A 15347-nucleotide genomic window follows, 5' to 3' on the forward strand; every position below is an offset into this window, starting at 1 on the left:
TAATTTCTGGTTAATTTAGACCAGCACAATGCACATGACAATAGCAGCTTCACCAAAATCTACTAAATGCTGTAATATCTGATCAAAGAAGTTATTCCAACAAATATTATCAAGAAATAGTCTAAAGAGAATGTATCTACTAACTTACCAATATTTTAATGTATATTCTACATAGAGAACATGAAAACAAACAAGTAGCGAAACAATTTTCAAATATTCAGGCTATAGGGTATTTATTTTGAAGGGTAAATAGCACACGAGAGGGATTCTCTGGGGAATTATTACAGCTTTTCTCTCCCAGGAATACAGAACATGCCTCCTACCCTCCCTGTTAACTTAATAACCATTTGCCATTCACAAAGAAAAACCAGGAGAGCATGTTTTCACCATGGCAGCCATTTATTGATTATGTGCCCATTAAGGTATTACTACACTGATTATATTTCTCATGTGTCTTTTTAATGAGAAAATACATCCAAAAGCAAAATACAGCAGATATATATACATATACTTAAAAACTTATAGAAACAGAAGAGATTAGTTAGTAAGGCAAATTATACCTCAAGAATCTAAGTCCAATACCTTTAGACATTTGGGGTGAAGCTCATACTGAAGTAAATGGGTATAATTCAATGAGTTTTCTCTTTCCTTCTGCAGGAACAGCTCAACTAAACTCCAGGTCATGAGGATGTTAGGATAATCTTGGATCCAGACTTGAACTGGGAAAATGAATTATTTCATATAAAGACATTCCTTATAAAATAGCACCCTGCAAAAGCGGCACTACTACATTGATATTTTGATGACTGAATTTTTTTTTGTAGGTCATGGGGTTTGAACCTGGCCTGGGCACTGTCCCTGAACTCTTCAACTCAAGGCTACGACCCGACACTTGAGCCAAGCCTCACTTCCCATTTTCTAGAGGTTAAATGGAGATAAGAGTCTCAAGTCCTTTTGTGCCCAGGCTGACTTTGAACCTTGAACCTCAGATCCCAGCCCAGCCTCCTGAGTAGCTAGGATTACAGACATGAGCCACTGTACCCAATAACTGATTTTTTTTAAAAAAATCTTTTACATTTTGAATTTCAGGTATAATCTTGATCTTTAATACAAATCATGTATGCTGGGCCAACAGGCAACCTAAATAACCTAGCTCTTTTTTTTTTTTAAGTTGCAGCCCCAAACCCATGTAACTCGAGAGAAATGTTATACATATGACTCTATCATGAAAATTTGGGAACAAGGAAATACAAGTAGAGGCTTTTTAGAGTCATATGCTAATATTTCCCTCTGTGTTTTTATCAAGTACAAGCTTTCAAAATATACATCTTGAGAGAGTACAAGTCAATGCTCTACAGTAAAGAAGCAAAACAAAAAAAATACCTGCTAGACACAGAATATTTATAATCAGAAAAATAAATATTCAAGGAGCTCACCAGAAGAATAAAGTGCTCTATCAGTTATTAAAATATTAATGTTGGTGAATTAAACATGGCATTCCCCACCAGAAAATACAGGGATTCTTCTGGGTTATGGTCAGTATTTATTTCACAGGATTAACTGACTTAGGAATACAGATATAAAGCATATGAACATAATGATAACTTAGGAAGCAATGCAACTCTCATAAGACTTAAAATCTGGAGAAATACATTATGCTCCATGAATAAAGTGTAGAACAAAAGAAGTCTAATAAAAATGATATATATCCCTAAAGAAATATAACTTGATGAGAAATCCAGGTCAAATAAAATTCTTGGAAGAACATACCCAAATGCCACTGGTTTATCAAATATTATCTTGGCATAAAATCTAGAAAAGTAAAACCAAACAACTACAAAAGGCAAACATGGCAAAACAAAACCACCTATTTATTCAGTAATGCACAGAGTGAAAGACTGACATGAAGACAGGTATCTTGGACCAGCAAGCAGCCTGTAGGTGGCGCTTCAGCAGTGCTGAGATAATGCACAATTCTGTTCCTGCCCCCTACACAAGATGCAGGATGGGGAGGTAGTGTGGAGTTGCTATTGGAGAAGCATCCAGTTTGCATCTGTGCCACCCCTTGCTATTCTTTTATTCGTAGACAATTATTATCTGCATATAAATCTGCTAGACCATATATTGACAGCTTTCAGGACAGATGCCTTGAAAGTTCTTAGGGAGGTTAAACAAATAGTGTAGCCCAAAACCTCCTCTATAACAAACATGCACACAATGGGCACAAAGTGGGGTTAAGTGATGGGACTGGAAGGATCTATGGACTGCCTGGCCTTTAAAATCACCTTGTCCCAAACAGAGGCCAATTACAAAGCATGAACTTTCAGCCACTCTAGAAACAAAGAGAAAGCTACTAAGTGTACTGAATGCCACAATGTCTTCTCTGATTGGGCAGAGATTAATGTAGTACCCACAATTTTACCACAATTGTTTCTGTGTCTCCAGGTGGTATCTCCATAATTCTTTAATCCAACTAGGGAAGAAAGTAACAAGGCAATCCGAGTAATTCATCAAGCTCCCCTCCCAGAACACTAAAACTCTGGGAATAAAAGCTTCCAAAATTTGAAGATCACATTTGGAAGTGGTTCACTCATTACAAAAAGTCCAAACCAAAGAAGAAACCCCAACTCACACACCAAATACACACCATTTTATCACAATTGTCCAACCATGTGTAAAATAAAATTAAAAAAAAATCCTTAGCAAGGAGAGCTCCCAAATTTTCAGTCAGTGTTGTAGGCCTACAGGTGGCTAGATTTTCATCATCGGAAAGGGGGAAGTCGTTCTTCTGGATTGTTTTTTAGGCACAACCCTTTGGCTACCACAACTCCTGCCCATCGACTACCTATTTTTTTGAAGCAGAGAGAAAACTGTTAGAGCTTCAAAATTTTCAGTTAGCTCTCTATCTCAATCTAAAGGAGGGGAAAAATTGGAGTTTGACTTATACAGGTGATAAAGTACACACAGTAAATAAAAACACTCCTAGTAAAAGTAACAATTGAGATGTTTAAGCTGTATACGGCTCTGGAGAGAAAGGTGGAGATAAGAGAAGAATGTAACACTCTTATTGGCTGGACACCTTTTGATCAAAAATCTCATTGGCTTTTCTTACTGGAATGATCAATCCTAAGACCAAAAGAAATTACATACATTTTTAATAAAACTGACACTACCTACTGATAATACTCTGTTTAAATTCCTATTTACTATCTTAAAGATAAACAGTAGCCTTTTAAAAAAATGATTCTCTTATTAATAAAGCTTGCATCATTTCTACTACCTTTTGCAGATTCTCTCATAACTACTTATCAAGGAAAGTATAATTATTTCAGAATAAAAACTAGAGGCATTTTTCCTAAAATTTCATTCTTGGATGTATTCTAAGATGACTTTAATAGTCAATCAGAAAATTAGCTTTTTAAAATTATTTTGGGGACAAAAAATATATGAAAATTACTGCTCAATGCTAAACTGTTCTCTTTATAAAACCAAGTATGTATTTCCTCATCGACTTAGTTTTTAATGATAAAAGTTTATCTTTTAAGGTTATTATTAGTTTTCAAATCTTTATGAATATAATCTAAAACTTAATTGGTAATTTCAATTCTTTTCCTTTTTTTTTTTTCCAAATTTCTTCTCAACAGTTGGTTGGCTTTCAAAAATTCACAGAGTGAGCATGCTTTTTGCAAAGAGGCTTGTCCTTTTTGGAGAAGAACGTCTGACCTTCCAAACTTTCACAGCATACCTGGAAAAGAAGTATTGAGAGAATATCAGAATATCAGTTCTCTAGTGGGTCATAGGACAAAACACTACACATGAGGATGTTACACACCCTGACATATGATTATTGTGTGATTGTTGTGACATTTCATGTAGACTTTAAGAGCAGTGGAAGACTTTTAGGGGATGTATTTCAATTTCTTTAAATTACTAATCATTACTTCTCCATATTGAGAATGAAGCACTTAGTCCTAGTGAAAAGTTAATACGTAAAGAGAAAATACTCAATACACTTTCTCTCCTCAAATTATAAGCAATGTGTCTGTATCCATTTCTTGTTATAGAGAACAAACACAACTCAACTGCTTGGCCAAATCTGTGCAGGTCCAACATTAGTTTGCCCTGAACTCACAGGGAGTAAATTTCTTTTAGATTTACTTTAGTAATGAAATTATTGATTCATGAGAGAATTAATAAATCTTTTTAATTCACTGGTTCACTGAGCAAATATCTGGCTAATAGACAGTTACAAAAGTTACCCACATTTGTGTTTCTTGTCTTTCCTACAACTTTTGCACATTGTAATGCCCATGAGAAGCCCTGCTCACGTTGATTATAGTCTCCAAAGGAGAAGACTATTCGTGAGCTGGTGCTAAAGAAGGAAATCAAAGAATCAAGAGTTGATCATCAGTGTTGTTAAATGAATGATAAGTTTTTTGTAACTTTCTTTTAAACAAAAAGAAAAAAAAAGTTTTTAGCATTTCTATATATATTTTAAGAGAGATATAGCTTCTCCTTACAGATCAAAATGTGTGAAAATATTATTTCCTTTGAGTTAGAATCTGATTATGTTAGAATTCTGATAATTTCAAAAAATACCAAAATTGTAACAAATAACTTTAAAAATCACTATAAAGTTATGTTTGTCTTTAAGGATTATAGGATTCCAGTGCTAGAACTAGCCATATTCTACTACTAGCCATATTCTACTCTCTATTAGGAAAACAGAGTTTACTTACTGAGCATACAAAGCAAGTATCATGCCAGGTATAGCCCAGGGCTTCCAGGAACATGTCCCCAGCTTCTATGGGAAATTCACATCCACGGCATATAGTACCAAAAAGGGCATAATAATCTATAGAAGTGAAGGAGATATGAGTCAAAACTTTACAAAGTTTGATAATTCATAGAAAACAGTAACAAAATGTAAACTAAATGAAATATTAAAGGTAAAGATAAATGGAATTACAAAAATTTCAAGCTGCCTAATATTTGGCTTGAGAGTTCAGGTTTCCATTGACAATCACTATTTACACAATTTGATATGCTTTATTGTATTCTCCATATTATACTTCTCACTTTGAACCCCATGTTTTTGGATAGTGGAAATATCTATTAATATAAAAAAGACTGTTAAAAGCTGATTTGAAAAGTTAAGGAAAAAGGAAGAAAAATAACAGGTTAGGTGTTAGAATTAACATTTAAATAAATATGCAGTACTATTTTTCCTTTTCTGTAAGTAATTCTTTGGGTTTTAAGAAGTTGACTTTTTAGAATACATTACATGTAGAAAGACGAGATTTGTATTCTGGCTAGAGAGGAACTGTCAGTCAAGATAACTAATGAACTAAGAAGCAAACCAACTAACCAACAACCACACACAAAAAGTCTCTTCAGGAAAATTTAGTACAATTATATCCTGATTGAATAGTATAGGCAGCTGATAGCTAACGTATATCAAATGGTGCATGGTATGTTTTTCGAGAATTTCAAGTGCTTTTTGGTGATTAATGTGGAATAGATCCTGGTTGTTTCTTATGGAGCCAAAATGAAGGTGAAAATAAAAGAGTCTAAGAGAATACTAATACAGGAAGGAAAGAGTTAACAATGATGGTCTTGATGAACTTGATCATTCTGGAATATTCTCTTTCCTAGCATGACAATTTGAGTTCCAAGGTAAAATAAAATTAAACTTAATAACAGGACTGTAGGAAAGGTATGATAACGGGGAGAATTCACATCTTGCAATATATTTTGTGGTAGAAAAATAGCTAAAGAGAATATAAGTAAGTGTTATAAACTTCACTGATATTGGAAAGTAAGGTAAACAGAACTCAGCTAATAAAAGAATGGAATAAATAGGTCTGAGAGCTGAGTTTATGAAAAATAATTCTGCCAGAGAAGCAATCTAAGTCAAAATAACCCTCCCATTCTGTAGAAGTAACAAAGAATTCCAAGTTGACTTTTCAAGGCAGTTGCCTTGAAAAGCAAACCAATATCATATTCTGAAGTTGAACATTTCTCATGTTTATAACCACCCAAAAGTCACTATTAGACTGCAGAGGTGGCCTTAAGTTACATGTTTTAGTTGAAATTATATCAATAAGTTATTAGAGCTTCAAGCAAAATATTTTTCCTACTGAGCAATGCTTACACTTACATTTTTAGTTCTCATAATGAAGTTGGGAATATCTGTTTTTACCAAGTGATATAAACAATTTTTATATGTTGCTATATAGTTGGAATGGAATGAAATGCCTTCAGAAAAATTAGGGAAACTAGGTGGTCTAACAGCTTATAGCAAGAGAAGGGTTAATATTTTACCTTTACTTAATCCTCAACTAAGGACTCATGCTCTTACCAGTCTCACAGTACGGCTCACCATCCTCCAGGTGAAACACATTATTACGAATGGGCTTTCCACAGGCCACACACACAAAACAGGAAACATGCCAGGTTTGTTTCAAAGCATTGATGACTTCCTGTTACAGAAGTTAAATTGAGTAAGAGAAAGAGATGACAATAAATACACCAAAGCTTACTCTCAACACTTACAAAGAGCTAATCTAACCTAAAGCAGAGACACCAAGTCACCTCCTCCTGAACTTGTCTTCAAAGTAACAGGAGGTATTTAAAGACAGACTCACACTTCCCTGACACCTATGCATTCTGATATGTGTGTTTTTCACAAAGACAAATCAATGGCATTTTTTGAGAATGATTATTGTTACTAAAACTTTATATAGATGGTAAATAAAGTATTTCCTAATTGTGACTACAGAATTCTGCTTTCTTTCAAAGCTAGTGTCAGAAAACACTAGCTTAATAGGTTCCTATTAAGGAAGGAAAACATTGGAAAAAGAAAACAAATGTATATTTTGGTATATTATGGAAGGGATAAATTATTAATATAATTAGCATAATCCAATTAGTTTAGTTTATGGCTAGCCATTTGGAATCAGCTGTGAATTCCCTAGCACTTACTATATCAAAAATTTGAACCATAAAGCATAATTCTAATCTGTAGTGGCTTCTGTTAACCATGCCAGGTATGACAGACTTGAGACCAATTTTAATCAGTAAAGGAGGTCTGAGGGAGTTGGTTTAATAATGAAATATTTCTTTGAGTTGAGAAAAATAGTTTTTGAAGGACAGTTAGGTTCTTTCTGTATTCTAGAACCTTAGTACCCTAAGACTCTGGAATCCATAGAACACATTGACATTACTAATTACCTGCCATTTGGTACAACTGAAATTCTTATTCTCTTTATTCCCAATATATTGCACTATTTAATAACAGAAATATTTCACATGACATACTTATTTAAAGTATCCTCAGTTTTAGACTTATTAAAGATGTACTCAACAATTCATACTTTTAGCCAGGCACAGTGGCTCGCTCCTGTAGTCCTAGCTACTCAGGAGGCTGAGATCTGAGAATTGTGGTTCAAAGCCAGCCCAGGCACTAAAGTTTGTGAGACTCTATCTCCAATTTACCACCAGAAAACTGGAAGTAGTGCTGTGGCTCAAGAGGTACCGAGGTAGCCTTGAGCTGAAGAGCTCAGGGACAATGCCCAGGCCTAGAGTTCAAGTACCAAAACCAACAACAACAACAACAAAAATATCATACTTTTTTCTCAATTAATAAAAATTAATTTCATGACTTTATTTTCTTATTGAGAGTATTAGAATTCAGCAAAACTATTTCTGGCTTTAAAAAAAGTGGTCAATAAACAAAGTGTTTTTAAAATCAACTTTTGCCTCCTAGTCCCTAATTCAATCACTGACAGCCAGATATTCTAGAACAGCATATGCATTTATTCTTCATTATTTATCAAGCATCTAGTTCTTAAATCACTCCTTTGCTGTAAAAAAAAAAGGTGTGCTTTGAAATGATTTTTCTATTACCTATGTATTCAAAACTATAGTTGCATTTTTAAACATTATATGCATTCATGGAAAATGTATCTACTATAAGTCTCATGTTTTATACACTTCATGAGGTCAGTGTCCTGTGCTTGAACCCCAACAAGTGGGGAGCTGCTGCTCTTATAAAAGTCCTGGAATTTAATTTAAAACAGTGAAGGTGTCAGTTCTGAGAAGTGTGATGTGTGTGGTCCTGGGCGCCCTCTTCATTCCTGAGCAAACAGGGTCCTGCAGAGGTAGCACACCCACAGAAAGTTATGTTTTCCCCACAGCGGAGACTTTCGCCAGACAAGCCAGCACTCAGTAAGACAAAACCAAGGACAGCCTAACCCCACGAGTCCGATATCCTGGTACAGAGGTCTATTTAGTTTTGCTTTACAATAATAAATACTGATGAAAGCAGACAGGGCTGATAAAACAAAAAGAAAATAACAAGTAAAAATGGTGAAAGTGTTTTATAACAGAACAACTATTTTGCTTTATTAACTCACTAAGGATGAAAAAAATAGCTCCTCGTACTTACTCCAAGGATCTTCCTTTGGCATCGACCACATTCAGGAGCAAAGAATTTCTCATAGCACAGCTCACAGTACAGAGCTCCCTTCTCCTCCACAAATCCGATGTAGGCCATGGTATTTTTGCAGTGAGCACAGTTAAATTCTTCTGGGTGCCAAGATTTCCCCAGTGCCACCAGGAATGGTCCCCTGCCAGAAGAAAGGAGATCAACTTTGACTTAATGATCGTAGTGTCTCGGCACGGATATGACATTTTTATGCAATGTCCAATCAAATATTTGCTTCATTTCCCCACACAGAACTTGTCACAGGGTGCTGCTTTATGTGGCAAGGGGGAAAGAAACCAAACACTTACAGGTTTCTTTTAAGATTACCATCCTCACCCCGCTCTATCACTGGAGGACTTAGAGGTAGAGATTACTGAGCTACCATAAGTCAACATGTCTATATCATGACAAAGGCTGAGCATTAGGATTTAACAGGGACCAAAATAAAGCACCAGAGCAACAATGTGTTTTTAAGAGAGATGTGCTTGATATTTTTAGAAAATAAAGAAACATTTAGTAATAATCAAGTTTGGGGTTTTTTTTGTCTTTTCTCTTCTTTTGCTAGTCCTGGGACTTGAACTTAGGGCCTGAGCACTGCCCTTGAGCTTTCTCAAGGCTAGTACTCTACTACTTGAGCCGCAGTACCACTTTGGCTTTTTCTAGGTATGTGATATCAGGAATCAAAACTGGCTGTTTGTGCATGCTAGGCAAGTACTATACCACTAGGCGAAACTTCCGGCCCCAATAACCAAAATAATGATAATGCTGGACATGGTGGTTCATACTTGTAATCCTAGCTATTCAGGAGGCTGAGATCTGAGGATTGAGATTCAAAGCCAGCACAGGAACTAAAAAGTCTGTAAGAATCTTATCTCCAATTAACCACTAGAAAAACAGAAGTGGTGCTGTGACTCAAGGGGTAGAGTGGAGAGTGGTAGCCTTGAGCTGAAGAGCTGCACAACACCCAGGCCCAGAGTTCAAGTTCCATGACCAACCAAAAAAATAGTGATAATTATTATCAGATGAAAGATAATAGTCAATATTTCTTTTCTATGCATTGTGTCATTTACCTCTTTCTCAATTTCATTAAACATCAAGTTTTCATTCTCTAAAACAAACCACAAACTCTATAAACTCTGTATCACGAGTTATTTGAAACCATTTAGAAAGTTATAACCATTAGTTATTAGAAACCATTTCAGATATGGCTGATTTTTTAAATATCATCTTTTTGTGGTAGGTACATTTAGCATGAGATCTATTCTCAAAAGATTTTTAAAATGCACATATTCAGAAAATCTCTAGGGCTTATTCATTTTATGTATCTGAAATTTTACAACTATTGTTTAGCTACTGGGCCTTTCCTCCTCCCTAAACCATATTGATTTTTATTGCACATCCGGATCAAGGTAACAAATGTTTTTGAAGAGACTTTTCCCATTACCTACTATGCAATCATGAACTGATAAGATGGATTTGGTTCACTTGACAGGAACCCATTATGTAGCCTTATCTAGTCATGAAGCCTGTAGAGACGAACCATTCTAGCCTCTGCAACACACTTTTCAGTAGCTGCATCACATTAATTTTTATTCATAAATTGGCTTTACCTCCGAGGCACGTTTACACTTATCTAATTTGCCCATGCAGTATTCCTGTGAGAAAGACCAGGGCAGTTATTACAAACTTAGTTTAACAGAGAGAGTTGGCCAAGAGACAGAATGTTCAGGAGATATGACCAAATACCATAAAATCACTGAGTGAACCAACACTGGCAACTGAATTTCCAGATATTTCAGTCAATTGATTTTCTGCCTTCGATCTTACTACTGTCAACCAACATTGGAGTGACCACAGGGTAACTTGTAGAAGGGTTCAGACACTGAATTTCTAGGCAGATTAACACAAAAAGTGTAATGCTCAGCAATGAGCATTACAAAGCCACAGCATTAGTGAATCATTGACAGTAATGCAAAGTTTGCTATTCAATAACTATCTGCAAATTCTCTGATGAGTACTTTGAACCAGTCCTCAATTCTGAAAGATCAGAAGGTAAAAGGTGAATTTTTTCACCCTGTGAGGAGAAGATAGTGTTTTCTAGGTAAACATTTTGTTAACTGTTTTCTTTTTGGTCAGTCGTGGAACTTGAACTCTGGGCCTGGGAGTTGTCCTTGAGCTTATCAGCTCAACACTAGCACTCTTCCATTTGAGCCACAGTGCCACTTCCAGTTTTCAGGAAATCTCACAATACCTAAGTTCAAACTATACTATAGAGCCATAGTCATGATACTGACACAAAAATGAACACAGAGACCAATACAACAGATTATAAGGCCCAGAAATCCCCAAAGTTATAGCAAACTGATTTTTGACAAAGGTGCTAAAAAGCAAACAAAAACGAAACAGAACCTAACAAAACAAAAAAACCTTGAGAAAGATATCTTTCTCAACAGATGGTGCTGGGAAAACTGGATATCCACATGCAGAAGATTGAAAGTAGATTCTTGTACTAATATCAGTTCAATGTTGATCAAAGACTTTAATAAAATTAAAAACATAGGGAAAACTCTGGGATATAGGAATAGGCAATAACTTCATAAAAAGAAGTCCTATAGCTCAATAAATAACAGTAAGGATTGACTCAAGTCAAATGAAAAAGCTGCTTTACAGCAAGGAAAACAATAAGGAGACTGAAGACAGTCTCCAAAATGGGAGACAAATATGCATTTGGATTAATATCCAAAATTTGTTTCTCATTAATAATATGATGCTCTTTTATACAAGCGAGTGCATGTGGCCCTTTGACAATTGTGACAATTTATCATTTTTTAAACTTAAGGGTACTATTATTTTGTTAAAACTAATAAGGAATGCCTTCATCAACTAGAAGGAACCAGAAAAGGGGTATACAGAGATTGCTTAGTGTAAAAAAATTAAATTGTCTTCAGTATGTTGTCCTATTTTTATCTAACGTGTAAACAGTCCTACTCATCAAGTTCCCTTATCCAGTTTCCTCAGTATATATTTGGCACACAGTTTACTTTCAGATAAATCAGAAAGCCACGCTGTTCAAAGCCAGACCAAGTTTTATGAGTATGCTGAGCTTTTCTGTCACATAGTTACCTGACTGTATACACATAAAAAAAAAATCTCCCAAGCTAAATTCATGATGTCTGCAGCATAGGGTATAAAAGGACTTTGGGGTTTTATGTTACATTTTGTATGGGTATTAAAACAGATTCAAGACAATTTATAATGCAAAATGAATTTTTCATTCAGGCACATCTTCAACTTACCTGTATAGCTGACTGCCCCTTAGAGGCCAGTACTGTTACCTGGCTCCTTAGATTTCAAAATAAGTCTGCTCAAACTAAACCTCTCCATTGCACTAAAGCATATGTGTTGGTATGCAACTAGAATTAAAAAGAAAAGTTTTCCTCTAAGTACTTGTGGAAGCTTAACTGAGAGGGAAAAAAAAAAGATGAGTTTTTCTAAAATAACTTATTAACATCTGGGTCTGGACTCTCATTATGAGAATTATATCTTTTTTTGTTGTTGTTATGGAACTGAGGTTTGAAATCAGGATACCATGCTTGCTAGATAGGCCTTCTTCCACTTGGACCAAGAATTAATCTTTTATGAACAGTGCGATGTGGGAGATATCACCTAATTTGCTTCAGGACAGCTATGGACTGCTCTACAAAGTTCTGCGATCACACAGCTATGGGCTACTCTACAAAGTTCTGAGATCACACAGTCATTTTCACAGTGATACCATGGAAAAACTCCTATAAGATTTTTGAAACTAATCTCCAAAGAAACAACCATCCCATTAAAAAATGGGCCAAAGATTTAAAGAGAGTCTTCTCTGAAGAAGAAACGAAAATGCTCAACGAAGAAATGCTCAATATCTCTGGTCATAAAAGAAATGCAAATCAAAACAACTCTAAGATTCCACCTCACTCCAGCTAGAATGGCCAGGATCAGGAAAACAAATAATAACAGATGCTGGAGGGGATGTGGCCAGGAGGGATCACTACTACACTGTTGGTGGGAGTGCAAACTCATTCAACCACTATGGAAAGCAGTATGGCAGTGCCTCAAAAGGCTAAACATAGAACTCCCCTATGACCCAGCAATTCCACTACTTGGCATTTACCCAACCATCCAGAATCTAGGGCATACTAAATCCACTAGCACAACAATGTTCATTGCAGCATTATTCACCATAGCAAAGATATGGAACCAACCTAGATGTCCCTCAGTTGATGAGTGGATCAACAAGTTGTGGTATTTGTACACAATGGAATTCTATGCTGCTGTCAGAAAAAACGACATTGCCCCATTTGTTAGCAAAAGGAAAGACTTAGAAAAAATCATATTAAGTGAAGTAAGCCAGACTCAAAGGAACTTAGGCTCAATGGTTTCCCTCATTTGTCATAACCAGTAGAGATCTCTACTAGCAGAGATCTGCAATAGAGCAAAACCTTGATACGTAAGGCCATATAGTATGAAGCTAATTGGAAGGACCTCCAGGATATTGAAACAAAAGCCATACAAGGAATGATTGTTGTCCGTAATGTACTATGTTATCTCTCATCTCCTTTGCTGTCCCTTGGGTATCTCAAATTGTTACAGTACCTCACTCTGTTATCTGATATATTGAATTTATTTGTATTTGATTATTTGAAATTTGGTAGGGAAGGGGGGGAAACCAAGACGGGGGGTGGGGTGGGGGGAGGGTAATGGGTACCAAGACATGTGAAAGGGTATCAATGTATGTGAATTAATGCACCTTCTATCTGGCAAATATCATGTAACCCTTTTATTAATTACAATAAAAAATGAAAAAAACAACAACAAAAAAGATTTTTGAAACAAGAACAGTTTTGCTTCTCTTGAGCAAAAAGATTTTTAGTATGTTGTGCAGTGGATGATAAAACTTTTTTTCTGGTAGGAAGGTTGAAAGCCAAATGTCTACCCCAATCACAGGCCATAGGCCTGAGGACAACAGATCATTATTTAGGTACTGTCCAGAGCACTAGCTTAGTTTTTAACAGCTTCACCTCTGAATTTCATTCTTTTGATCCTTTTTGAAATTTAGAAGGTTATCTGCTATATTTCACGCAATCTTATACGCCTTTTTAAAAATATCCTTCAGGCCTGGAGTTCAGTATTAACAAAACAATTCAGCATATTAAAAGAACAATGTGAAGGACTTCATTAGTTTAAATTCAAATATAACGGTAAAAGGAATTGTAGATGGTAAACATAGTCCCTGTCCCCTGAGCCTTTAAAACAGGAATCAAAAATGGTCCTTGCTCTTGTAGGTTTCCTTCCTTACCCCAGTACCCTCAGAGCAAACACTGGCTTCATACATCTCCTGAACTTTATAGAGAAGGCATCTTTCCCATTAAAGTCCTCTTATATAGATTAAATAAAGCCTTTTTTCTTATAACAAAAGTGTTCCCTTCCCGTTTCAGTAAAGACTAATTTAACAAATTCATTAACACAGGATTAATGCTAAAGAAGTTCTACCTGCCCCAGGTAGGATTGGGTTTCCATCTGTGAACTGGACAGACAGGCTTGGTTAAGGGCAAAGTGGAATAAAATATTCAGTCATCTCTTACAGTACTGCCTGGGAGAGTGAGCACTTACTATGCTGACTGACAAAGGAAAAGAAGGGAGAAGAGTTAAAGCATTCAACTGGTTGAGAAAGAACTCTGGGACAAAACTTTCAATCTTCTTCATTTTCCGTGATGTCAAGCAAAAAGGTAAAAGGAATTGCAAATTTCAACAAGTGCATCCTGTTGTATGCACAAGGACAAGGACTCCCTATTAAAACTTCATATACAATGCTATCAGGAAGGCAATTTATACTAAAGTTTAAAATGGATTTTTTTGTATAAAATTACAGCTCTGATCTTATTACTTGCCATTCTTTTCAAATGAAAGAAACCAGTTTACTGAAGTGAGATAATCCTTACTTCTCTGTGTACCTGTACAATCCAAGACTTATCCAGATTAAACCTGTCATTTCAATTTTGTTGTGGACCTGCTTGTTTATGTTTCTCTCTAGTTGTTGTGAGATGCTTTAACAAATTTTCACAGAGTAAACCGCCTAAATAATAATCTGTTAGAGGTTAGAACCCCCAAATCACGAGGTCTCTGGTGTTGGGATGTAGACAGCCATTTACTCTGGATCTTCACCTGGAACTTCCTTTAGGTTTGTCAGTGCCTGACTCTCCTCTTAGAATGACATTAATTACATCAGATTAAGGCCCATCCTGATAACCAACCTGATCTCTCTAAAGACCAGAGTCCCTCCATCAGTCATTTTCTGAGATATTGAAGGTTTAAATTTCAACATATGACTATGGTGAGACACTTCAGTTCATCAGAACAACCTTCTTTAGGTAAGGGAATATGCCTTCGATTTCTGTATCAGTGGTACCCAAGGGAAAGTCTTACTCCTACAATAAAAATAATCATTCATTGGAGAAAATCTTCTACTTTCAAGTAATATCAACCAGAAGGGACAATAAATAAGGAAGTACTCTGAGAATGAAATGGATGGTAAAAGAGGCAGCAAACTGCTTGCTTCTCCTTGGAGTAACTTGAGATAACACTCTGTCTGAAAAAGTTTGAAAGGGGGTGAAGGTCACTAAGAACATACCATTAGTGTTAAAACTTATCTTTCACTGAAACAAACAGTGGGTTTTCTGAATGTAGTCAGACGGGTAGGCAGACACAGAACAATAGTAACGTGGCCATTTTTAAAAGCATTCCATATCAACTTAGAAATTGTAGCATCATATATTTGACTTCTTTTACAAAGATGCTTAGAAGATAAACACAA

The 15347-nt window shown here is 35.8% G+C and overlaps 1 protein-coding gene across 2 annotated transcripts in view; it reads right to left on the minus strand.

The window, feature by feature from the left end:
* Positions 1-206: 206 nt before the first annotated feature.
* Pdlim5 (PDZ and LIM domain 5) overlaps positions 207-15347 on the minus strand; it is a 144163-nt gene continuing 129022 nt past the window's right edge. For both annotated transcript variants that reach the window (XM_090356790.1, XM_090356789.1), the window contains 4 exons: positions 8450-8630; positions 6362-6482; positions 4740-4855; positions 207-3745 (listed from right to left, as the gene is read on the minus strand). In XM_090356790.1, coding sequence (XP_090212916.1) covers positions 3656-3745; positions 4740-4855; positions 6362-6482; positions 8450-8630 — 508 coding nt within the window. In that variant the 3' untranslated portion in view covers positions 207-3655. The remainder of the gene's footprint in view (positions 3746-4739; positions 4856-6361; positions 6483-8449; positions 8631-15347) is intronic.

Source organism: Megascapheus bottae, chromosome 23 (assembly GCF_031878675.1).
Source record: "Megascapheus bottae isolate mThoBot1 chromosome 23, mThoBot2.hap1, whole genome shotgun sequence".
Taxonomy (NCBI): domain Eukaryota; kingdom Metazoa; phylum Chordata; class Mammalia; order Rodentia; family Geomyidae; genus Megascapheus; species Megascapheus bottae.